The sequence below is a fragment of the Copidosoma floridanum genome, unplaced genomic scaffold, assembly GCF_036245765.1.
Source record: "Copidosoma floridanum isolate Cflo_tuat_1 unplaced genomic scaffold, Cflo_Japanese_pri ptg000018l, whole genome shotgun sequence".
Classification (NCBI taxonomy): Eukaryota; Metazoa; Arthropoda; class Insecta; order Hymenoptera; family Encyrtidae; genus Copidosoma; species Copidosoma floridanum.
In genome coordinates, this window is record NW_028321895.1 from 1818503 (window position 1) to 1836436 (window position 17934).

The 17934-nt window shown below is 34.6% G+C and overlaps 2 protein-coding genes across 4 annotated transcripts in view; one reads left to right on the forward strand and one right to left on the reverse strand.

The window, feature by feature from the left end:
• Positions 1 to 14237, forward strand: part of mRpL32 (mitochondrial ribosomal protein L32) — a 41518-nt gene extending 27281 nt beyond the window's left edge. The window contains exon 4 of the mRNA XM_014360886.2: positions 13629 to 14237. Within this exon, the coding sequence (XP_014216372.2) occupies positions 13629 to 13748 (120 nt within the window). The 3' untranslated portion in view covers positions 13749 to 14237. The remainder of the gene's footprint in view (positions 1 to 13628) is intronic.
• On the reverse strand, positions 13776 to 16512 carry spn-F (C2H2-type zinc binding domain-containing protein spindle-F). 3 transcript variants are annotated; one of them, XM_089592500.1, is made up of 7 exons: positions 16412 to 16512; positions 16262 to 16306; positions 15934 to 16155; positions 15596 to 15851; positions 14552 to 14637; positions 14282 to 14474; positions 13776 to 14212 (listed from the first exon to the last, which is right to left on the reverse strand). In XM_089592500.1, the coding sequence occupies exons 3-7, from the start codon at positions 16135 to 16137 to the stop codon at positions 13944 to 13946; spliced, it is 1008 nt and encodes a 335-aa protein (XP_089448626.1). In that variant the 5' UTR covers positions 16138 to 16155; positions 16262 to 16306; positions 16412 to 16512; the 3' UTR covers positions 13776 to 13943. The 3 variants fall into 3 exon arrangements, with proteins under 3 accessions (XP_089448626.1, XP_089448625.1, XP_014216371.2); XM_089592499.1 differs by having other exon boundaries at positions 16262 to 16331; XM_014360885.2 differs by having other exon boundaries at positions 16262 to 16512.
• Between the last annotated feature and the right edge of the window lie 1422 nt (positions 16513 to 17934).

The window sequence follows — 17934 nt, forward strand, 5'->3', positions numbered from 1 at the left end:
ATGTGCAGAGTAATGAAATATGTAAACCTTTGGCATTATTCTTAAGCCTATTGTATATATTTTTAAGATATTGCATCTCAAACGTACTGACATTGCTTATACTTTAAAAACATAATATATACTTGAAGTTAAATAACTACATTAAGTATACAAGTATAATCAATTTAAGTACTTTTGAGTCACAAAATACCTCATTTAATCAATAATTTACATATATGTAGGTTAGATTGTTTTTCATTTTTCAAACGATTGTCATAATTTGTTTACTGTATCTAGCAGCTATCTTACTCTGACAGATTAACTCTATTTCTGTCCCTCGCTTTTATTGAATTCACTCATGCATTTATTGAATGAAAAAATGCTTTAAGTTTGGTTATGTACACGGTTATTTAGGATATCTAAAGAGGACCAACTGTACCAGAGAATATATAGTTTAATTTGATAATTTTTATTTCCATTGTACAGAATATACATATTCTTTTTACAAATATTTGTCCCCTTGGCACGACAGTCCCGTGCATTCGCCATGTCTCTTATACTATACGCTTCGAGTTCTAGCCGCCGCCGTTTATCTGTTCGTTTACCTACTTTTCTATCTCTTCTATCCCGCAATCTCTCATACCCCTCTTTATTTACCTTTCTTTTCACCTGATCTTTACCCCGTGGCAGTCCCACATGTGCGCATTTAGCCGCTTCTACTTTCTTTCTCGATTCTTCCGTCAGGCTATATCTATACCCCCTTCCTGCGTCTCTCATCTTTCCGGTACCTCGGTTCTTGATCTGTTCAGTCTTTATTTTCTAATTCTCTACTAAATTTACAGAAACACCTAATCGAATCCCCTTTCAGTAAATTTAAAACCTTAGCTCTTACTTCATCTTTCGATCCAGTTAGATCCCACTTTTCCACTTCCGTCACCCAAATTTCGCTAATTATTTCCTTTATGCCCAAGCACGTGAAAATGTGTTCAAGTTTTTCTGGTTCTTTTTTGCAGCCCCTACACAATACCTCACTGAATCCTTTATTGCCCGCTCTTCCCACATTACCGCACCTTAGCCTTGTCCATTGTTCTTTTGTCCCTCCGTTTATCTCTCTATCCTCCCAATAGTTTTCTACTTTCGGTTCTTTCTTTAATTCCTTATAATAGTCACAGTATTTCGACTTTTCAATTTTCGCCCAATTTGCCTGGATCCCCTGGTCTTTCTTTATTTCTACCCCTCTGCTGAGTCTTTCCCCGAGGTTCTCAGTTCCCTCTACCTCAAGTACCCCCCCCCCCCGATTCCTTTTCCATCCCCAACCCCTCTCAATGCCGCTTCTATTGCTTTAAACCATTTACTCGAATTTCTGTTTCCCGCGCTTCTCAATTCCTCTTTTAGACTAATCCTAGGCCACCTTTCTTCCCCCATTTTTGCTATGTCCAATAAGTATCTCCCTGCTCTTTTCATAGTTTCTACTTCTAAGTTGCTTCTATTACTTTCCATCTGCCATATGTATGCCGGTGTATTGCTACTTAATCCTAAAGCCATCTTTACAAATTTACTCTGCACTTTTTCTATTTGCTCCCATTTTTCCCAGCCCCATATTTCCACTCCGTACAGACATCCAGCTTTAAATATTGAGTCCATTAAGTACAACCTCCCCTTCAAGCTCCCCATGTTAGCTCTTTTCCAAATTCCCCACACAGTATTTACCACTTTCTTGACCTTATTTGCCGTTTTTGTTACATGTCGACTCAATGTATTGGTTGCTGTAAACCAAAAACCTAAATACTTGTATTCATTTACTACCCTTAGTTTTTCTTTCTCAAAATACCACTCCTCTCCCCTCGCTAGTTTACCCCCCCTTCGGCATACCATGACTTTCGTTTTTTTTGTGTTCACCATTAGCTCTGTCTTGCTACTGTACCTTTCTAGACCATTTAACATGCTTTGCAACCCCTCTTTTGTGTCTGTCACTACTGCTACGTCATGCGCAAACTTCAGGCTGAAAATCTTTTTCCCCCCCAAGACTGTAACCCCTTCGTTTCTCTTTTCCCATTCGTCTTCTAGATCATCCAGATAAATATTGAATAAGCACGGACTCAACGGACACCCCTGTCTAATCCCCCTTTCAGTTTTGAACCTTTCTGAAATTCCCTCTGCCGAAATGACCTCATTTTCCGTGCTATTGTAAATTCCTTTTATCATATTCAAAAACTTTCCCTTTATTCCCATTTTTTCCATTTTTTCTGCTAATATCTTCCTATTCACTTTGTCGAACGCTGTTTTAAAGTCCACGAAACATATGTATAATTTACCTCCTTTATTTTTAAGTTTGTTATTTATCAGGCTATTCAGGGTGAATATGTGATCCCTGGTACTTCTTTTTTCTCTGAATCCTGCCTGACTTTCTTTTATTTTCCCCTCTGCCTCCAACCACTTCCTCAGCCTGTTCGCCAATATATTCGTTAGTATCTTGTAGCCTACATCCAATAAAGAGACCCCTCTATAGTTTTTGACGTCATTTTCGTCCCCTGCCTTGTGAATAGGGTAAATTCTCGCCACCTCCCAACCTTTCACTAGCTCTGCCTTGCTAAACATTTCGTCAAGTATTCCTGCTAATTTACCAACCCAAAACATAGTTAGCCCCTTATAAAACTCTACTGTTATCCCATCCTCCCCTGCCGCTTTGTTATTCTTCATTCTCTTTAATGTATGCAATACTTCATCCCCTGTTATCTTCCCGTTTAGGTCTTCTACCAAATTTTCCAAATTTGGTTCCTGCTCTCCTGTCGTTTCGTTTCCTAACCTGAATTCCGTCCTATCCCCTATCCCTCCCCTAATTGACTCTTCTTGTGCCCCTAACAAATTTTTAAAATGCGCTAACCAGTCCTCTTTGCTAATAGCCACCCCCGATTTTTTCTTTCTCGGCCTAAATTGATTAATTGCCCTCCAGAACTCTGTCATACCTTTACTCTCTACTACCCTGTTCCATTTTTTGTCTCTGTCTTCCTCGTATTTACTCTTTTTGATTTCTCTAAGTCTTTTTCTTTCTGCTTTAAGATTCTCTTTATCCCCTTCCTTTCTTGAAACTGACCATTTTTTTAGCGCAGCCCACACTTGCTTTTTCTGTATTATAACTTCCTCGTCTCTTTCTAAAGTCCATTCCCTCCCCGTTTTTCTGACCATTTTCAGCTTTTTACCCGTCTCCCAGATAATTTTTGAAAGCGCATCCCACCTTTCTTGCATATTCATCCCCTCCATACAAACATCTTGTTCCCTCTTTTCTACTTCATTATTATATTCTGTGCCCTTACTTTCCTCCCATTTCAAAGAAGTCCTATTACCTGACCTAACTTCGGATTTCCACTCTTTCTTTTTTCCTCCCTCTAGCCTCAATTCTACTGGAAGATGATCCGATTCGGTTCTTAGCGTCACTTTAAGCTCTTTAACAATACTACCTTCTTCATTCTCTAATTCTAATGCCAGATCCAGAACCGAGTGACCATTATCCCCCACGAATGTGTACATTCCGTCCCAATCCCCTATTGTTGCTCCGTTCCTAATGCTCAAGCCTGACTCTTCACAGAAATCCAGCAACTTCTCACCTTCTCTATTAACCGTTTTATCAGCTGAGTTTCTGCACATTTCTTTTTCCCCCTCTTCGTTTATCTGCCATTCTCCGATTCTCGCATTAAAATCCCCCACAATTAATACTTGCTCTCCCCTATTTGTAAAAACCTCAACGACCTCCTGTAGTTTACTTAACATTAGTTCAATTTTTACATTATTATAAACGCCAATTATATTACATTTTTTATTTCCCTTCATCTCTATCCCTCTTATAGTTAACCCATAATCCCATTCTTCAACCAATTCTTTAGACAAAGATTTTCTAATACCTACCACCATCCCTCCTTTAGCCCTCCCTCTTTTCTTATCTCTAACCGCTGTTTTCCAGCTCCAATCGTAGTTTTTATCGAGTTTATTCTCCCATTCTTTCTCTTTTACCTTTTCTACCCACGTTTCCTGTAATATTATAATTTCGAACTTATTCACGTAGTTATATACATCTTTTATTTTCCTCATACCTGCTATATTCCAAGAGACTAGTTTTAACTCCTTATCCTCTCCATTATAACATACCTTCTTCCAATCGAAATTTCCTACTTTTATCTATTTCTCTCTGCTCCACCAGTTCCCCTTTCACATCGTCCCACATCCACTATTTATCCCCTCTTTTTAGCTTGAGGTATCCCTTGCGAACTTCGAGTCCCTTACTCTTTTCTTCCTCAGCTTTTATATCGATCCACCTCAAGATTTCTTTCTCTCTTTCTGTATAATCGTCTTCCAACCATAGGTTAAGCCCTTGCAACTTCCCCTTATTCCGCATCAACTTTACTTTATTTTCTAAAGATCCTAATTTCACAACTAGCCCCCCTCCAATCGCTCTCATTTTGACAATATGCGCCTCCACACCAAGTTTATTGTATAATACGTCGTTCAATTCCCGTGCTATGCCCCCACCTACTGTGCGAATCCCTTTCACAAATACATTATTCTTCCTCAATTTTCTCTCTTTTTTCTCATATTCAAACTCCCTTGCGCTCATCGCTTCCGGGATTCTCGCCGTGTTTACATTTTTTTCTTTGACTCCGCGTTCCTTATTACAGTTCATGCCGCCCCGTTCCGACTCATAAACGCTGTCGTCTTCTACTGCCTTGACTACGCTACTCCCTCCCCCATTTGATACCTCGCTGCCCGGACTCACTAACCTATCCCTTTTTTGACTTGCTATACTGCTATCTGCTCGCTGTCTACTCCGCAACTGCTTGCTTATTTTACCCTCAAGCTCCTTTCTGAGACTATTGTCACTCTCGAGTTTCCTAACCACTCCACTCAGTTCCTCCCTTAACTCTCTATTTTGATTTCCGATTTTCTCAATTACTTTTCTTGAGAACCTCTCCTGCAATTCTACCTTGTATCTTTTACTTTTTTCGCGCTCTAATTCGAATTCTAACCTTTTTATTTTTTCTCGCAAATGCAGTTCCTGCACGCTGTTCCCTGTCCTAGCACCCATGTCGCTTTCTGACCTCGCTCTCAAACGCATACCTCTGCTTACCGTTCCGCTTCTGCCTTCTCTGTTACTGCTGACGTTGTTTACGACTCTCTTGCTACTCACGCTGACATCAGTTCCGTCACCGCCGTCAATTCTGTCATCTCCTCCACAGCTCGCCTCTTTCTCCCTTCTCCGTGCTGCCCTCTGTGTTTCGTCTCGTGAACTTGCCTCCTCTGCTTGCGTCGACTGATTATCTTCCGCCGGTAGTGTCGGTACCTCGTTCAGCCTACAAGCTATCACCTCCCCTTCCTCTGTACTCTGCATACGCATTTGCTTGTCCTCGTCTTCTTCTGCCCTCCCCTTCCCCTTCTGATTTCCCCTCCTTCTATCAGGGCGTCGCTATCTTGCTCTTCTTTTTCTTCAACCTCCGCTGGGTTCCCCTCTTGTCTTCTCTCTCCTTCTTCACTTTCTCTCCATATGCCTGTTTTCGGAGGAAAGAGTTCCCTTCTTACTGTCTTGCCTGCTTTTATGAAACGTTCCAGTCTCTCCACCTCGGGTGTGTACCCATCTGATGCTCTCTTCCTTGGCCTACCTCTCTTCCTTACTTGACTTCCCTCCTCACCCCTCACCTTGACTTTCTCCTCTGCATTTACTGCTTTGGTCTCCGTTTGCCCGTCGCCCGCCATTGCCCACTCGGTCCGAGCTAACCTCACTCTCCTTGCTTTTTTACATTTCTTCTTTACTCATTAAGTACCTCTCGCTTGTTGACGCTACCACTTTCCTCTCTTCCTTATATCACGCTCACCACTTTTATCGCTTCAATATAATTACTTATGCACTCTCTTAAGACCCAAATTCACTTTAACGCGGACCCATGTTACTTTCCGTCCGACCGTCAGCGAACCTACCACAAAATCACCAGAGAATATATAATATATCTTACAATATATCTCTTTAAGTATAGAAGGCCAGGGCAGGCCTTTTCTTGTTTCCAACTTTTGAGGCATATAAATTTAGTTAGGTACCCCATAAAGCAGGTGGCGTTAGCGTTGGAGGTAGTGTACCAAAGCAGAAACTGTCGTTACCATGTGGGTCGGTGCTGTAGGAAACAGTTACCATGTGTTACAGATCAGCTGAATCTATTACCATATGCATTGACGTAGTAGGTAAACCAACTAAAATGTCAAAAAAAGCCTAGCTCCTTTTAAACGTCTTCAATTTTTTATTGCCACAGTTGATTTGCCTAAATAACAATTATGATCATTCTACGTATGGATGCAAAATGTTACGTATTATATTTATGTGCATGTAAATTATAGTATGATATATAATGTATAGCGTTGCAGATCAAAACTGGTGTAAATTTGATCTCCATAAAAAAACTAACTTTGTTTTAAAGTAAAATATTAAGCGAGTTTGATGTGTTTCGTACATATCGAAAAAAGAATCATGACTCCAACAATAACGTGATATAGTGGTATGTAATACAGTATTTATTTTAATAGCAAACTATAATAATACCAAGTGCCTCTTTCGATACAAAACGTTGTTTGATACATCAAAAAGTTATTAAAAAGAAACATTTTGATAATAAATAAATATCTTAATTAAATATCTGAGTAAATAAAGAATTTACAAAATGAAATTAAAGATTTACAAAGTAATAAGACCAAGATAAAATAGTCAAGTTATAAAACATCAATCTAAACCTATATAATTTTAATAACAGAAACTATGATAATACTAAGTACCTTGTTAAACATGTATAATATTTCTTATGTAACTTATACAAAAGTATTAAACGAAATAAAAGATTTTAAAAGTAATGAGACCATCAAAAAATAGTCCAATTTGTTGCTACATGAAAGATTTATTATTTACAAAAAATAATGGAATAATAACATATCTTTGTAAAATATCTAAGTAAATAAAAAATTTCGCCAAACGAAATTAAAGATTTACAAAGTAATGAGATCAACAAAAAATAGTCAATTTTTTAAAGATCACCCTGAATCTATATTACAATTGTTGACAATCGTTGAAATACTTAAATAAGGTAAATATTTTATTACAGAGCAAAACATGTCAGTATTTTGCAAAATTCTTAAACCTGTATAACTTGCCGGGCTGGCTTAATTTATACCGTTTTGGACGTATAATACAAATTGTAAAAATTCCCGTTTACTTTCTGAAGAAGTTCATAAATTGGTGGATTGTGGAAGCTGTAATACTTGAAATATTTGTTTCGAAGAAAAATAAATAAGAAAGCATAAAGTCTTCGGACAGACATAAAAAATATTTGAAGGCTGTAGAAATTATTTGTACTAAAAAAGCTAAGGGAATGAATAAGCACGCAAATCGGTTTCTGGTTAATTTCACGTAAACAATTATAATATATATTCTTTTTCCAAATTTACTTGCAATTGTTCACCAAAAAACAGTATAAAGCCAGCCCGGCAAGTTATACAGGTTTAAGAATTTTGCAAAATATTGACATGTTTTGCTCTGTAATAAAATATTTACCTTATTTAAGTATTTCAACAATTGTAAATAATTGTAATATAGATTCAGGGTGATCTTTAAAAAATTGACTATTTTTTGATGGTCTCATTACTTTTAAAATCTTTTATTTCGTTTAATACTTTTGTATAAGTTACATAAGAAATATTATACATGTTTAACAAGGTACTTAGTATTATCATAGTTTCTGTTATTAAAATTATATAGGTTTAGATTGATGTTTTATAACTTGACTATTTTATCTTGGTCTTATTACTTTGTAAATCTTTAATTTCATTTTGTAAATTCTTTATTTACTCAGATATTTAATTAAGATATTTATTTATTATCAAAATGTTTCTTTTTAATAACTTTTTGATGTATCAAACAATGTAACTATTTTTTGTTAATCTCGTTACTTTTCCAATCTTTCGTTTTGTATTGAAAGAGGCACTTGGTATTATTATAGTTTGCTATTAAAATAAATACTGTATACCATACCACTATATCACGTTATTGTTGGAGTCATGATTCTTTTTTCGATATGTACGAAGCACATCAAACTCGCTAAACATTTTACTTTAAAACAAAGTTAGTTTTTTATGGGGATCAAGTTTACACCAGTTTTGATCTGCAACGCTATACATTATACATATAATACTATAATTTACATGCATATAAATATAATACGTAACATTTTGCATCCATACGTAGAATGATCATAATTATTATTTAGGCAAATCAAGTGTGGTAATAAAAAATTGAAGACGTTCAAAAGGAGCTAGGCTTTTTTTGACATTTTAGTTGGTTTACCTACTACGTCAATGCATATGGTAATAGATTCAGCTGATCTGTAACACATGGTAACTGTTTCCTACAGCACCGACCCACATGGTAACGACAGTTTCTGCTTCGGTACACTACCTCCAACGCTAACGCCACCTGCTTTATGGGGTACCTAACTAAATTTATATGCCTCAAAAGTTGGAAACAAGAAAAGGCCTGCCCTGGCCTTCTATACTTAAAAAGATATATTGTAAGATGTATTCTATATTCTCTGACTGTACGCCACGTTACTTTGCCTCAGTAGGTCCGCTGTAGGACAGAGATTAGTAGGGAGATTGCTGACTGCCATGCTACGGAGTGTGCCCACTTTTTTCCAGTGGTTCGAGCGTCCCGCCGCGGCCAAGCGGCCGAACCAGGCGCACATTTTTTTTTTTATTTGAGAAGCACGGTAGGGGTATGAGAAGAGTGGATTCGCGTGGAAATGTCCATATAGGCGCACATTTTTGAGACGCGTGGAAGGGGTATACCGAATGTGCGCCTACGAGGAGAGGAGTGGAAATGTCGGCTATATAGCTGTATATATCTGAGCACACAGCCAAATTAAGCTACGACACGAGTTTTTCTCTTTTGAGAGTCTTTTGTCTCTGCAACCGAGTACAGGCTATGTATATATTTAACTGACTTGCTCTCGCTCTGGCTTCAATGTTATCTATAAATCTTATTCAATTAAATCGTGGAACTAAATGATCATTAATTATAAATACACAGACTTTTGATTTCAATACATTATTTTTTAACTCTCCCGTACTCTTAACATTCCTAAATCCATTTATGTTTTGAAAAAATATGTAGCTTCAACTATTTTTTTAAGGTTTTTAATACAGCTTTAACCACTAATTTATTAATTTTACACATCCTAACTTCTGTAAACTGTAGGGCAAGCTCCGGAGGATATCCATGAACATATGTGAGTTGGAAAGGGACACCTCTCGTTCTTCGGATAGCTAAGATGGATAAGGCTTATGCCCCTTCGTGGATTGTTTTGCACTTAAGGGTTCAAATCTACTTCATGGTAGATATTTTTTTTTTTTCCTTTTATTCAATTTATTATTTTGTCTTCATTTCTTTTATTTATGTTTCGTTAAAAAAAATGTATATATATATAAGACGTCAACATTTTTTTTCGGATACATCAAAATAAATTAATATTGTTATTTTGATACTTCTTGTTAGCAAGGCAATTACATAATTTTATAATAATAAAATAACTTTTAAGGATTTTAACATAATTTGTGTATGTATGTATATAAAAAAAGCCGAAAGTAGAAGAAAACTCATACTTTTACTACGACTATATCAAATATGATCATTACCAGTAAAGTACAACTTACATCCAATTATACGTGAATATTTATCTACGTACATATATTATATTTTTGAGCTTGTATTTACATTCCTTATCAATACCTTGTGGTTATTGCATTGACAAAATTCGTACTACATATATGTACAAACATGAAAGTAGAATCTTTAGTCTTTATAAATAGTGCGTATTTTAGATTAAAGTGTCTAACAGAAACTGAACAAAGCTTTTTTCATTCAAGACATATAAGTTTCAACCACTTGTAACTCGGAGTATGGATTTAAAAAAAAAAGTTGTATTTTGTATAAACAATTAACCTTTTTAAATATTAACAAAAATTAACAAAAATTTTTTTCCTCTGTTTTAAAGGTGGCACTATATATATTTTTATAGATGAATAACTATACAAAATATTAAAATTTCACAATTTAAATTGCTCTTTTAATCATCGCAATCGATCAATTAATTTTACATTGTATGCAACACACAATGATTTGCATAAATTTATTCGATTGTTTGTAGTTGATAAGATAGACCATCAAAAAACATCTCTAGCCACACAACGCAAGGCAACTAATTTTTTTTTTTTGTAGTAACAGTCGTATTATCGGTATCTTCAACTACGCGACATAGGTTGCTTTTATTAAAAAGCTCGCTAAACTCTTACGACGAGTAGCTTAACTTTAAAATCTTTAAAATGCCTTTTTCATAGCTCCACATATTAATTTTTGAGAATCATAGCTGAATTAATTCATCGTAAAGAAGTATGCACTTAAATACAGTAAACAATAATAGTTTGAATACTTCACGATTTTAAGAATAAAATGGAGAACTAGAATAAATAATTGGTCGATTTTTTCAGAAAACTGTAGATTTTTTAAAGATTTTGCACTACAAATGTGTATGTTGATACTATTTTGAGGGGGTTGTCGTGGTACAGTCAATTTCAAAATTGAATTTTCGTGTTAGAAATGTCTTTGTTGTAATTATTCTTAACAAAACAGGTAAATAATTTAAAAAATAGGTGTGTGAAACAGAAAAATGCCCAGGAAAGTAAACACAAACGTTAAAACAACAAATTAACCTAACTTTCACCTCGGACTGTACCACTACATAGGTATTTTAGTAACGTTGTAACTGGACTTGAAACTGTTATATTTTAAAAACGGTGAAGCTAGGCTTCCCCAATTTTATTTCAACTATAATAAACCCTAACATATTAATTTTTTAAAAGATTCTTAAAAAAATTTCAAGAGTTATGAGTAAAAACGTGCATTTTCCGACAAGTCCTTCTTAAAAGCATGTGTATAAGTGGCCAACTTCGCGATTTTATTTCTCAAAAACGGTGAATCTAGGCTCTTTGAAATTTTAATATGTTATTTATGATACTGAAACATACCTATACAAATTTTTTCAGAAATTTCTTAAAACAATGAAATATCACAACATCCCCCTTAACTCTCAATCGAAGTTTTTGCTAGCAGAAATAGACCCAGACTCAGTTTTTATTAATATATAAATTTGTAGTTAAAAAATTTTTTTAGTTCTCACAATTCCTGATTCTAAATAATTCGTCACGTTAGCATAATAAAGAGTATTTCCAGAGTAATAGGCGTAAAAAAGCCTTTTCAAATTGAATATAAGAAAGAGCCTTTAATTTTTATTTCTTTGATTTTAAGTTGGTACTACATTTATGTGTGTATATATATAATAGATCTATAAAAATATATACAATACTACCTTAAAATAGAAGTAAACAAATTGGTTAAAAAGGCATCGATGTCTTTTTGTTAAACTCCTCGTTTTGCTCTTCAGTATAGAATAAATATGTGGATTCGTACAGGGGTACGAGACCAACCGAGAGCTGGGTGAGGAGCAAATAAGAACTCAAAAATGTCGAAGAATAATCTTAAGCGACGATTCGTTGGGCTTAATTATACCAATCGACGCCGACACCTCAGTGCGAGTGTACCTCTGTATAAAAAAGCTTTTTCTTTTAGTTTAAGAAGACTTTCTTCTGCCCGAAAATTTAAAAAGGCTCTTTCTTGACTTTTACTCTAAAAAGACTCTTTCTTGTACTCACCCGATGGTATCATTGTTAAAAGTATTACGATGCTTTTTCTGCATTCAATATAAATTATTAAACTTCCTTAATAATCTACAGCCTAAAAATATGTTTATTACAATCATCACTTTTAAAGGTAATTAATTTTTTTTTTTTTTTTTGTAACAAAATACTGCGGTATTACAAAAATTTTTTGTCTCAGAATCTTGCCGAATAAATTTTATTACTTATTTATCAAACTGTTTTATTCATTATTATTCTTCTGGCTGTCTAAAAATAAATAAAAGTAGCCCACCTTGTTAAAGATTTGCAAACAATTTTAAAATATTTACAAAACTATTTTCTATTGTGTTTATCAAATTTATTTACTGATTAAAATTTCAACATTAAGTAAATAGCAGTAGACGGGCGGCTTTTTTTTGTCGTGAAAAGGATGTTCATAATTTCTTAGGAGTTTTAAAATACACAAATTATGTTAAAATCCTTAAAAGTTATTTTATTATTATAAAATTATGTAATTGCCTTGCTAACAAGAAGTATCAAAATAACAATATTAATTTATTTTGATGTATTCGAAAAAAAAATGTTGACGTCATATATATATATATACATTTTTTTTTAACGAAACATAAATAAAAGAAATGAAGACAAAATAATAAATTGAATAAAAGGAAAAAAAAAAAATATCTACCATGAAGTGGATTTGAACCCTTAAGTGCAAAAAAATCCACGAAGGGGCATAAGCCTTATCCATCTTAGCTATCCGAAGAACGAGAGGTGTCACTTTCGAACTCACATATGTTCATGGATATCCTCCGGAGCTTGTCCTACAGTTTACAGAAGTTAGGATGTGTAAAATTAATAAATTAGTGGTTAAAGCTGTATTGAAAACCTTAAAAAAATAGTTAAAGCTACATATTTTTTTAAAACATAAATGGATTTGGGAATGTTAAGAGTACGGGAGAGTTAAAAAATAATGTATTGAAATCAAAAGTCTGTGTATATATAATTAATGATCATTTAGTTCCACGATTTAATTGAATAAGATTTATAGATAACATTGAAGCCAGAGCGAGAGCAAGTCAGTTAAATATATACATAGCATGTACTCGGTTGCAGAGTCAAAAGACTCTCAAAAGAGAAAAACTCGTGTCGTCGCTTAATTTGGCGGTGTGCTCAGATGTATACAGCTATATAGCCGACATTTCCACTCCTTTCCTCGTAGGCGCACATTCGGTATACCCCTTCCACGCGTCTCCAAAATGTGCGCCTACATGGACATTTCCACGCGAATCCACTCTTCTTATTCCCCTACCGTGCTTCTCAAATAAAAAAAAAAATGTGCGCCTGGTTCGGCCGCTTGGCCGCGGCGGGGCGCTCGAACCACTGGAAAAAAGTGGGCACACTCCGTAGCATGGCAGTCAGCAATCTCCCTACTAATCTCTGCTGTAGGATACCTATAGAGGTCCTCACGAACTAAGGAGGTATCCTCAATAAATTTCTGTTCGGGTATGGTTTTATGAGACATATATCTATAAGGATCACACTATTGTTCCTTGAATAACCATTCAGGAGATGTAAAATTACTTATAAATGAAATAACAAGTAAAAAGCTAGGTTAAAACTCACATGTACATGTATACAATGCATTGAAAACTATGCTGGTATTATAGTTTTTTACAGCAAATCTAGTCAATAGAAGGGATACTCCCTTAATTACACATTTGCTATAATCTCTTTTTTTTTAAAAACCCTTGTCAAATTTATCAAACTTTCACTGAAATAAATAATAGTTCTTTTAATCTTATTCTTGAACAAACAATAGCAATAAAAAAGTGGAATGTTTATGAATCCGGTTATGAAAATATTTTAACTTTCAGAGTCAACGCATCATTGAAATGAAAAAAAAGAGGCCATCCTGGTTTCACCAAAATCTACTTGAATCAACATCACAGAAATTGTCTGATAGTAAAGGAGTTAAGCCTAACGATTTAGCTTAATAATCTCAAATTGTAATAAAAAAATAAACTCTTCATTTCTTTGTTATTTAATTATTAATTGTTCATAGTTGAGTTACTTTTTTCATTCAGAAATTAAAATACATTTTTGAAAATGAATTTTATGACTTTCAGCCTAATAATTTTTTGGAGATTTTGTTTTAATAGCTTTTTCATTACGTACAACCAAAGAACCATTCAAGAACCATCTGAAATTTCTTCAGTAAAATGACCAACTACATGTTCATGTAATGAGTCAAATGATGACTTCCTGTAAACAACACCACAAAGAGGACAGCTGTTTTCACCTATAAGAGTTTTTTTATGTAGTTTTATATTGAAGGTTGGACAGTTAATTTGAGCTGCTTCCGTTTCTTTTAAACTACTTTTTGAGACTAACTGCGTTCTAGCTTGGTGCACTATTTTGTCGGTGTTATTATTTTTTTTACCAACATGATGTACATTATCTAAAAAAATTAATAATATCAATAATTACATATTGTGAGGCTCATTCATTTTCAAATACAAAGACTTACCTTTTTTTATTTTTTTCAAATACTGTAATGAATGTTTCAACTGTTCCCGTTGTAATAAAAGACCTTCTTTTATTTTCTTCAGATTCATATCATGACATTGAAGATATTCTAGTAAGTTCTGACTTATATCTTCTGGGTAAGCTAAGTCATTATTACTTGATTTCATTTTCGTATTGAATTGGAGCTTACATATCTGTCATCAAAATTAATAAGTTTTATTGATTGTAGCATCAACCATTTTTAACTTCCATTACATTTTTCCTTACTCACGCCAGTACATTTTTCCAATTCTGGTGGTTCACTGAAACTTCTATCAACTAAGAGAAAGGGTGTATTTTTTTGACTAAGCTCCTTTTCTGTAAAAGTAGAAATGAGTTTCTTTTTTAACTATTAAGAAATATTGTGTTCGTGATACAATCAAGATTTTCCAGGCATCAAATAATGTCAGGAAGAGTGAAACAAACAAAAAAATTAATTTTATCTAGGAATCAAAAGCAAACAACGTAGAAACACATAATGTGCTTCTATATTTTCTGCCCTTAGTGAACTTTTGAGATGCAAAATCAAAATACAGTATCTGAAATAGTAATTTTTGTACTTCATGATACATATCCACACGAGTAATTTATTTTCTGAAGCAAGGGTTTTAAAAGTCTAAAAATTTTTGAAAATTTTTATAATTTTGCAAATCAAAAAAATTCCGGTTTTTAACTACGAGATCTTATACAATTTTTAGATCTACTTTTATAGAATTAAACGAAAGACAACCATAGGCATGAAACAATCGATACCTTATGCATTTACAAAAGTTAGCTAAGCTAGTTACATTACACATAAGTTTTCTACAATTATAAATCCAAAGAAAAACTGCTGACTCCTCAAAACGTCTACTGCCTTTTTAACAATACTTATTACTATTTCTTTTTTCCTGATTTATGAGGCAAATGTCACACTTCCCTAGATATAAAAATTACGTTTACTGCTTATACCGTTGTTAGTGTCATTAGTACCTTCACTTTTGATTCACGAGGCTATTTTCATGTACAAAATGCTAAAACAATTTTTAACTTAGTAGTAAATGCGATGTTTATCCACGAAAAGTGATTGTGCTTTTTATCCTCAAATCAGATGAAAAATATTGTACTAAAAGTGTTGGAAAGGCAAGCAATTATAAAAAAGATTTGAGGAGAAGTACTGCATAATTTTTTCACTTACTTGCCTTTGCTTCGTAAGGTAATATGCATTAGACAGGTAAAGCTGTACTTTTTGCCTTTATGGCATGTTTTTTTTTTTTTTTTGAATAAAATTCGTTACCTGCAGTATTTGGTATTTCATTATTACAACTTGTAGTTCTTAGTTCCAAAATTTTGGTGTTACTATTAGATGAGTTACAAGTTGTGCTTGGTAAATGTTTCGGACCATCAGAGATTTTTAACAATTGATCGCTTGAACATCGGTAAGGCTGTGATATTGTACATATTTTTTTCCACAGTTGTCGATTTTCTGATGATACCATGTTTAAGTTGTCAATTAGCTGACATTTTAGATTTTTCAACCCATCCCTATTTTTCTAGAAGAAAAATTAGAATGCTATATCACTCTTACCCAAAAACTGTAAATTCATTTCAAGTTTAATAGACAAAAATACTAACTAATTTATAGATCATTGAATTGTTCTCTTCATTAATTTTCATTTTTGTAACAGATACAAAATCACACGTCTCGTTTACTTGACGCAAGTTAGAATTTTCTTCTTGAACAGCAGATAACCGTACTTCCAGCTGCTGGCAGCGCTCTGTCATTGTTTGGAGTGCGATTCGAAGTGCATGATGGGATTGCAGATATTCTTTTTCCATGACTACAGAATTACTATGCTGCGTAAGTAAGTCCAATGTAAGTAAAACTAATAAGCCTTGATATAAAAATTCAATTTGATGTAAGAAATGTTTTTAGGACCGAGATTCAGCGCCCAATACTAACCTTCCTTCACCAAAAATACATGGCCGTTGTATATTTATATTGGAACTATTCACATAGAAATTTTTTGCTTCTTTCATTGTAAACGTTCATATTAAAAAGGGGGTTCCACTGTTCCGCTAGACTTAAATTGAGTGAACAGACTGAACATACCTGTGCTGTGTTCTCTGTCAGTCAACATAGTTGCGACCATTGGGATTATGCCTCTACCACGTGACCTCAGTATATATATGACTAATGTAGAGGGAAAATAACACAGGTTTTATGGGAGGAATCTTGTTTTTATTTTTTTTCGCACTTAAAAAGATATTGAGCTTAAAAAGGTTGTTAATTCCATGTTACTGACATAATGAGAGTTACGTGGTTATTTTTTTCCTTTGATGAATTCGTTCATGAAGGTTGAAACAGCCCTTTGAACGCATACGGAGTGCCGTTTAACCCTACTTTGAACTGTTTGTTTCAGCTGTTGCTGCTGCTGCGCTACAGGAGCCGTACCATATAACTTTTTTTAGCTTCGCGGGCCTATGTTATAACATAGGCCGATGTACAGAAAAATAGTTATATGATACGGCCCCTGCTGCTGATGCTCAGAGATAAACAAACAGCTCAAAGTAGGGTTAAACGGCACTCCGTATACGTTCAAAACGCTGTTTCAACCTTCATGAACGAATTCATCAAAGGAAAAAAATAACTACGTAACTCTCATTATGTTAGTAATATGGAATTAACAACCTTTTTAAGCTCAATATCTTTTTAAGTGCGAAAAAAAATAAAAACAAGATTCCTCCCATAAGACCTGTGTTATTTTCCCTCTACATTAGTCATATATATATACTGAGGTCACGTGGTAGAGGCATAATGCCAATAGGCATAGGCTTTGTTGCCAGATGAAAAAAGAGGTATAGGTCTGTTCAGTCTGTTCACTCACTTTAAGTTTAGCGGAACAGTGGAACCCCCTTTTCAATATAAACGTTCACAATGAAATAAGCAAAAAATGTCTATGTGAATAGCTCCCTTAGAGAATATATACAATGTATATATTCTCTAAGATAGCTCCATTGGTACAGAGAAGGGGTGTGTTCCAGTAACTCTCTGGAACACGAAAGGACGTAGTGCACTTGTTATGACCTGGCTCACGGTCATAGACAACGGAGATGTAGAGGGCGCTCTCCGTTCTCCATACACTCCATTTCGGCTATGCTTACAGGGGTCTGATCGGGGCATTCAATATCTTGCTTAAGTAACAGCGATGGGATATAGTTCCGGCCAGATTTGGGAATTCTCTAGGACCCAACCTCTCTGACGTGGGAAATAACTAGATCAAAAAAAAAATAGTACCGAAGGTGACGCGCGAGATTCAAATAAGGTCCAATAACACAAGCGCCTATCACCTGATGACCCAGGGCGCTTACTGGCCACTCTTTTAAATAAATAATTATTAACAACACAAGCGCCTATCACCCAATGACCCAGGGCGCCTACTGTCCACTCTGTTAAATAAATAATTATTAATAAATAACACAAGCGCCTATCACCCAATGACCCGGGGCGCCTACTGTCCACTCTGTTAAATAAATAATTATTAATAACACAAGCGCCTATCACCCAATGACCCGGGGCGCTTACTGGCCACTCTTTTAAATAAATAATTATAAGTAAATAACACAAGCGCCTAT

What these genes read in the sequence shown, in the direction of transcription:
- spn-F (XM_089592500.1), bottom strand. Translation starts at nt 16,137, where the DNA reads ATGGAAAAAGAATATCTGCAATCCCATCATGCACTTCGAATCGCACTC. An exon ending in AATTGGAAAAATGTACTGGC is followed by an intron (nt 14,475 to 14,551) that starts GTGAGTAAGGAA and finishes TTTTGATGACAG; the next exon opens with ATATGTAAGCTCCAATTCAA. An exon ending in TTTGAAAAAAATAAAAAAAG is followed by an intron (nt 14,213 to 14,281) that starts GTAAGTCTTTGT and finishes TAATTTTTTTAG; the next exon opens with ATAATGTACATCATGTTGGT.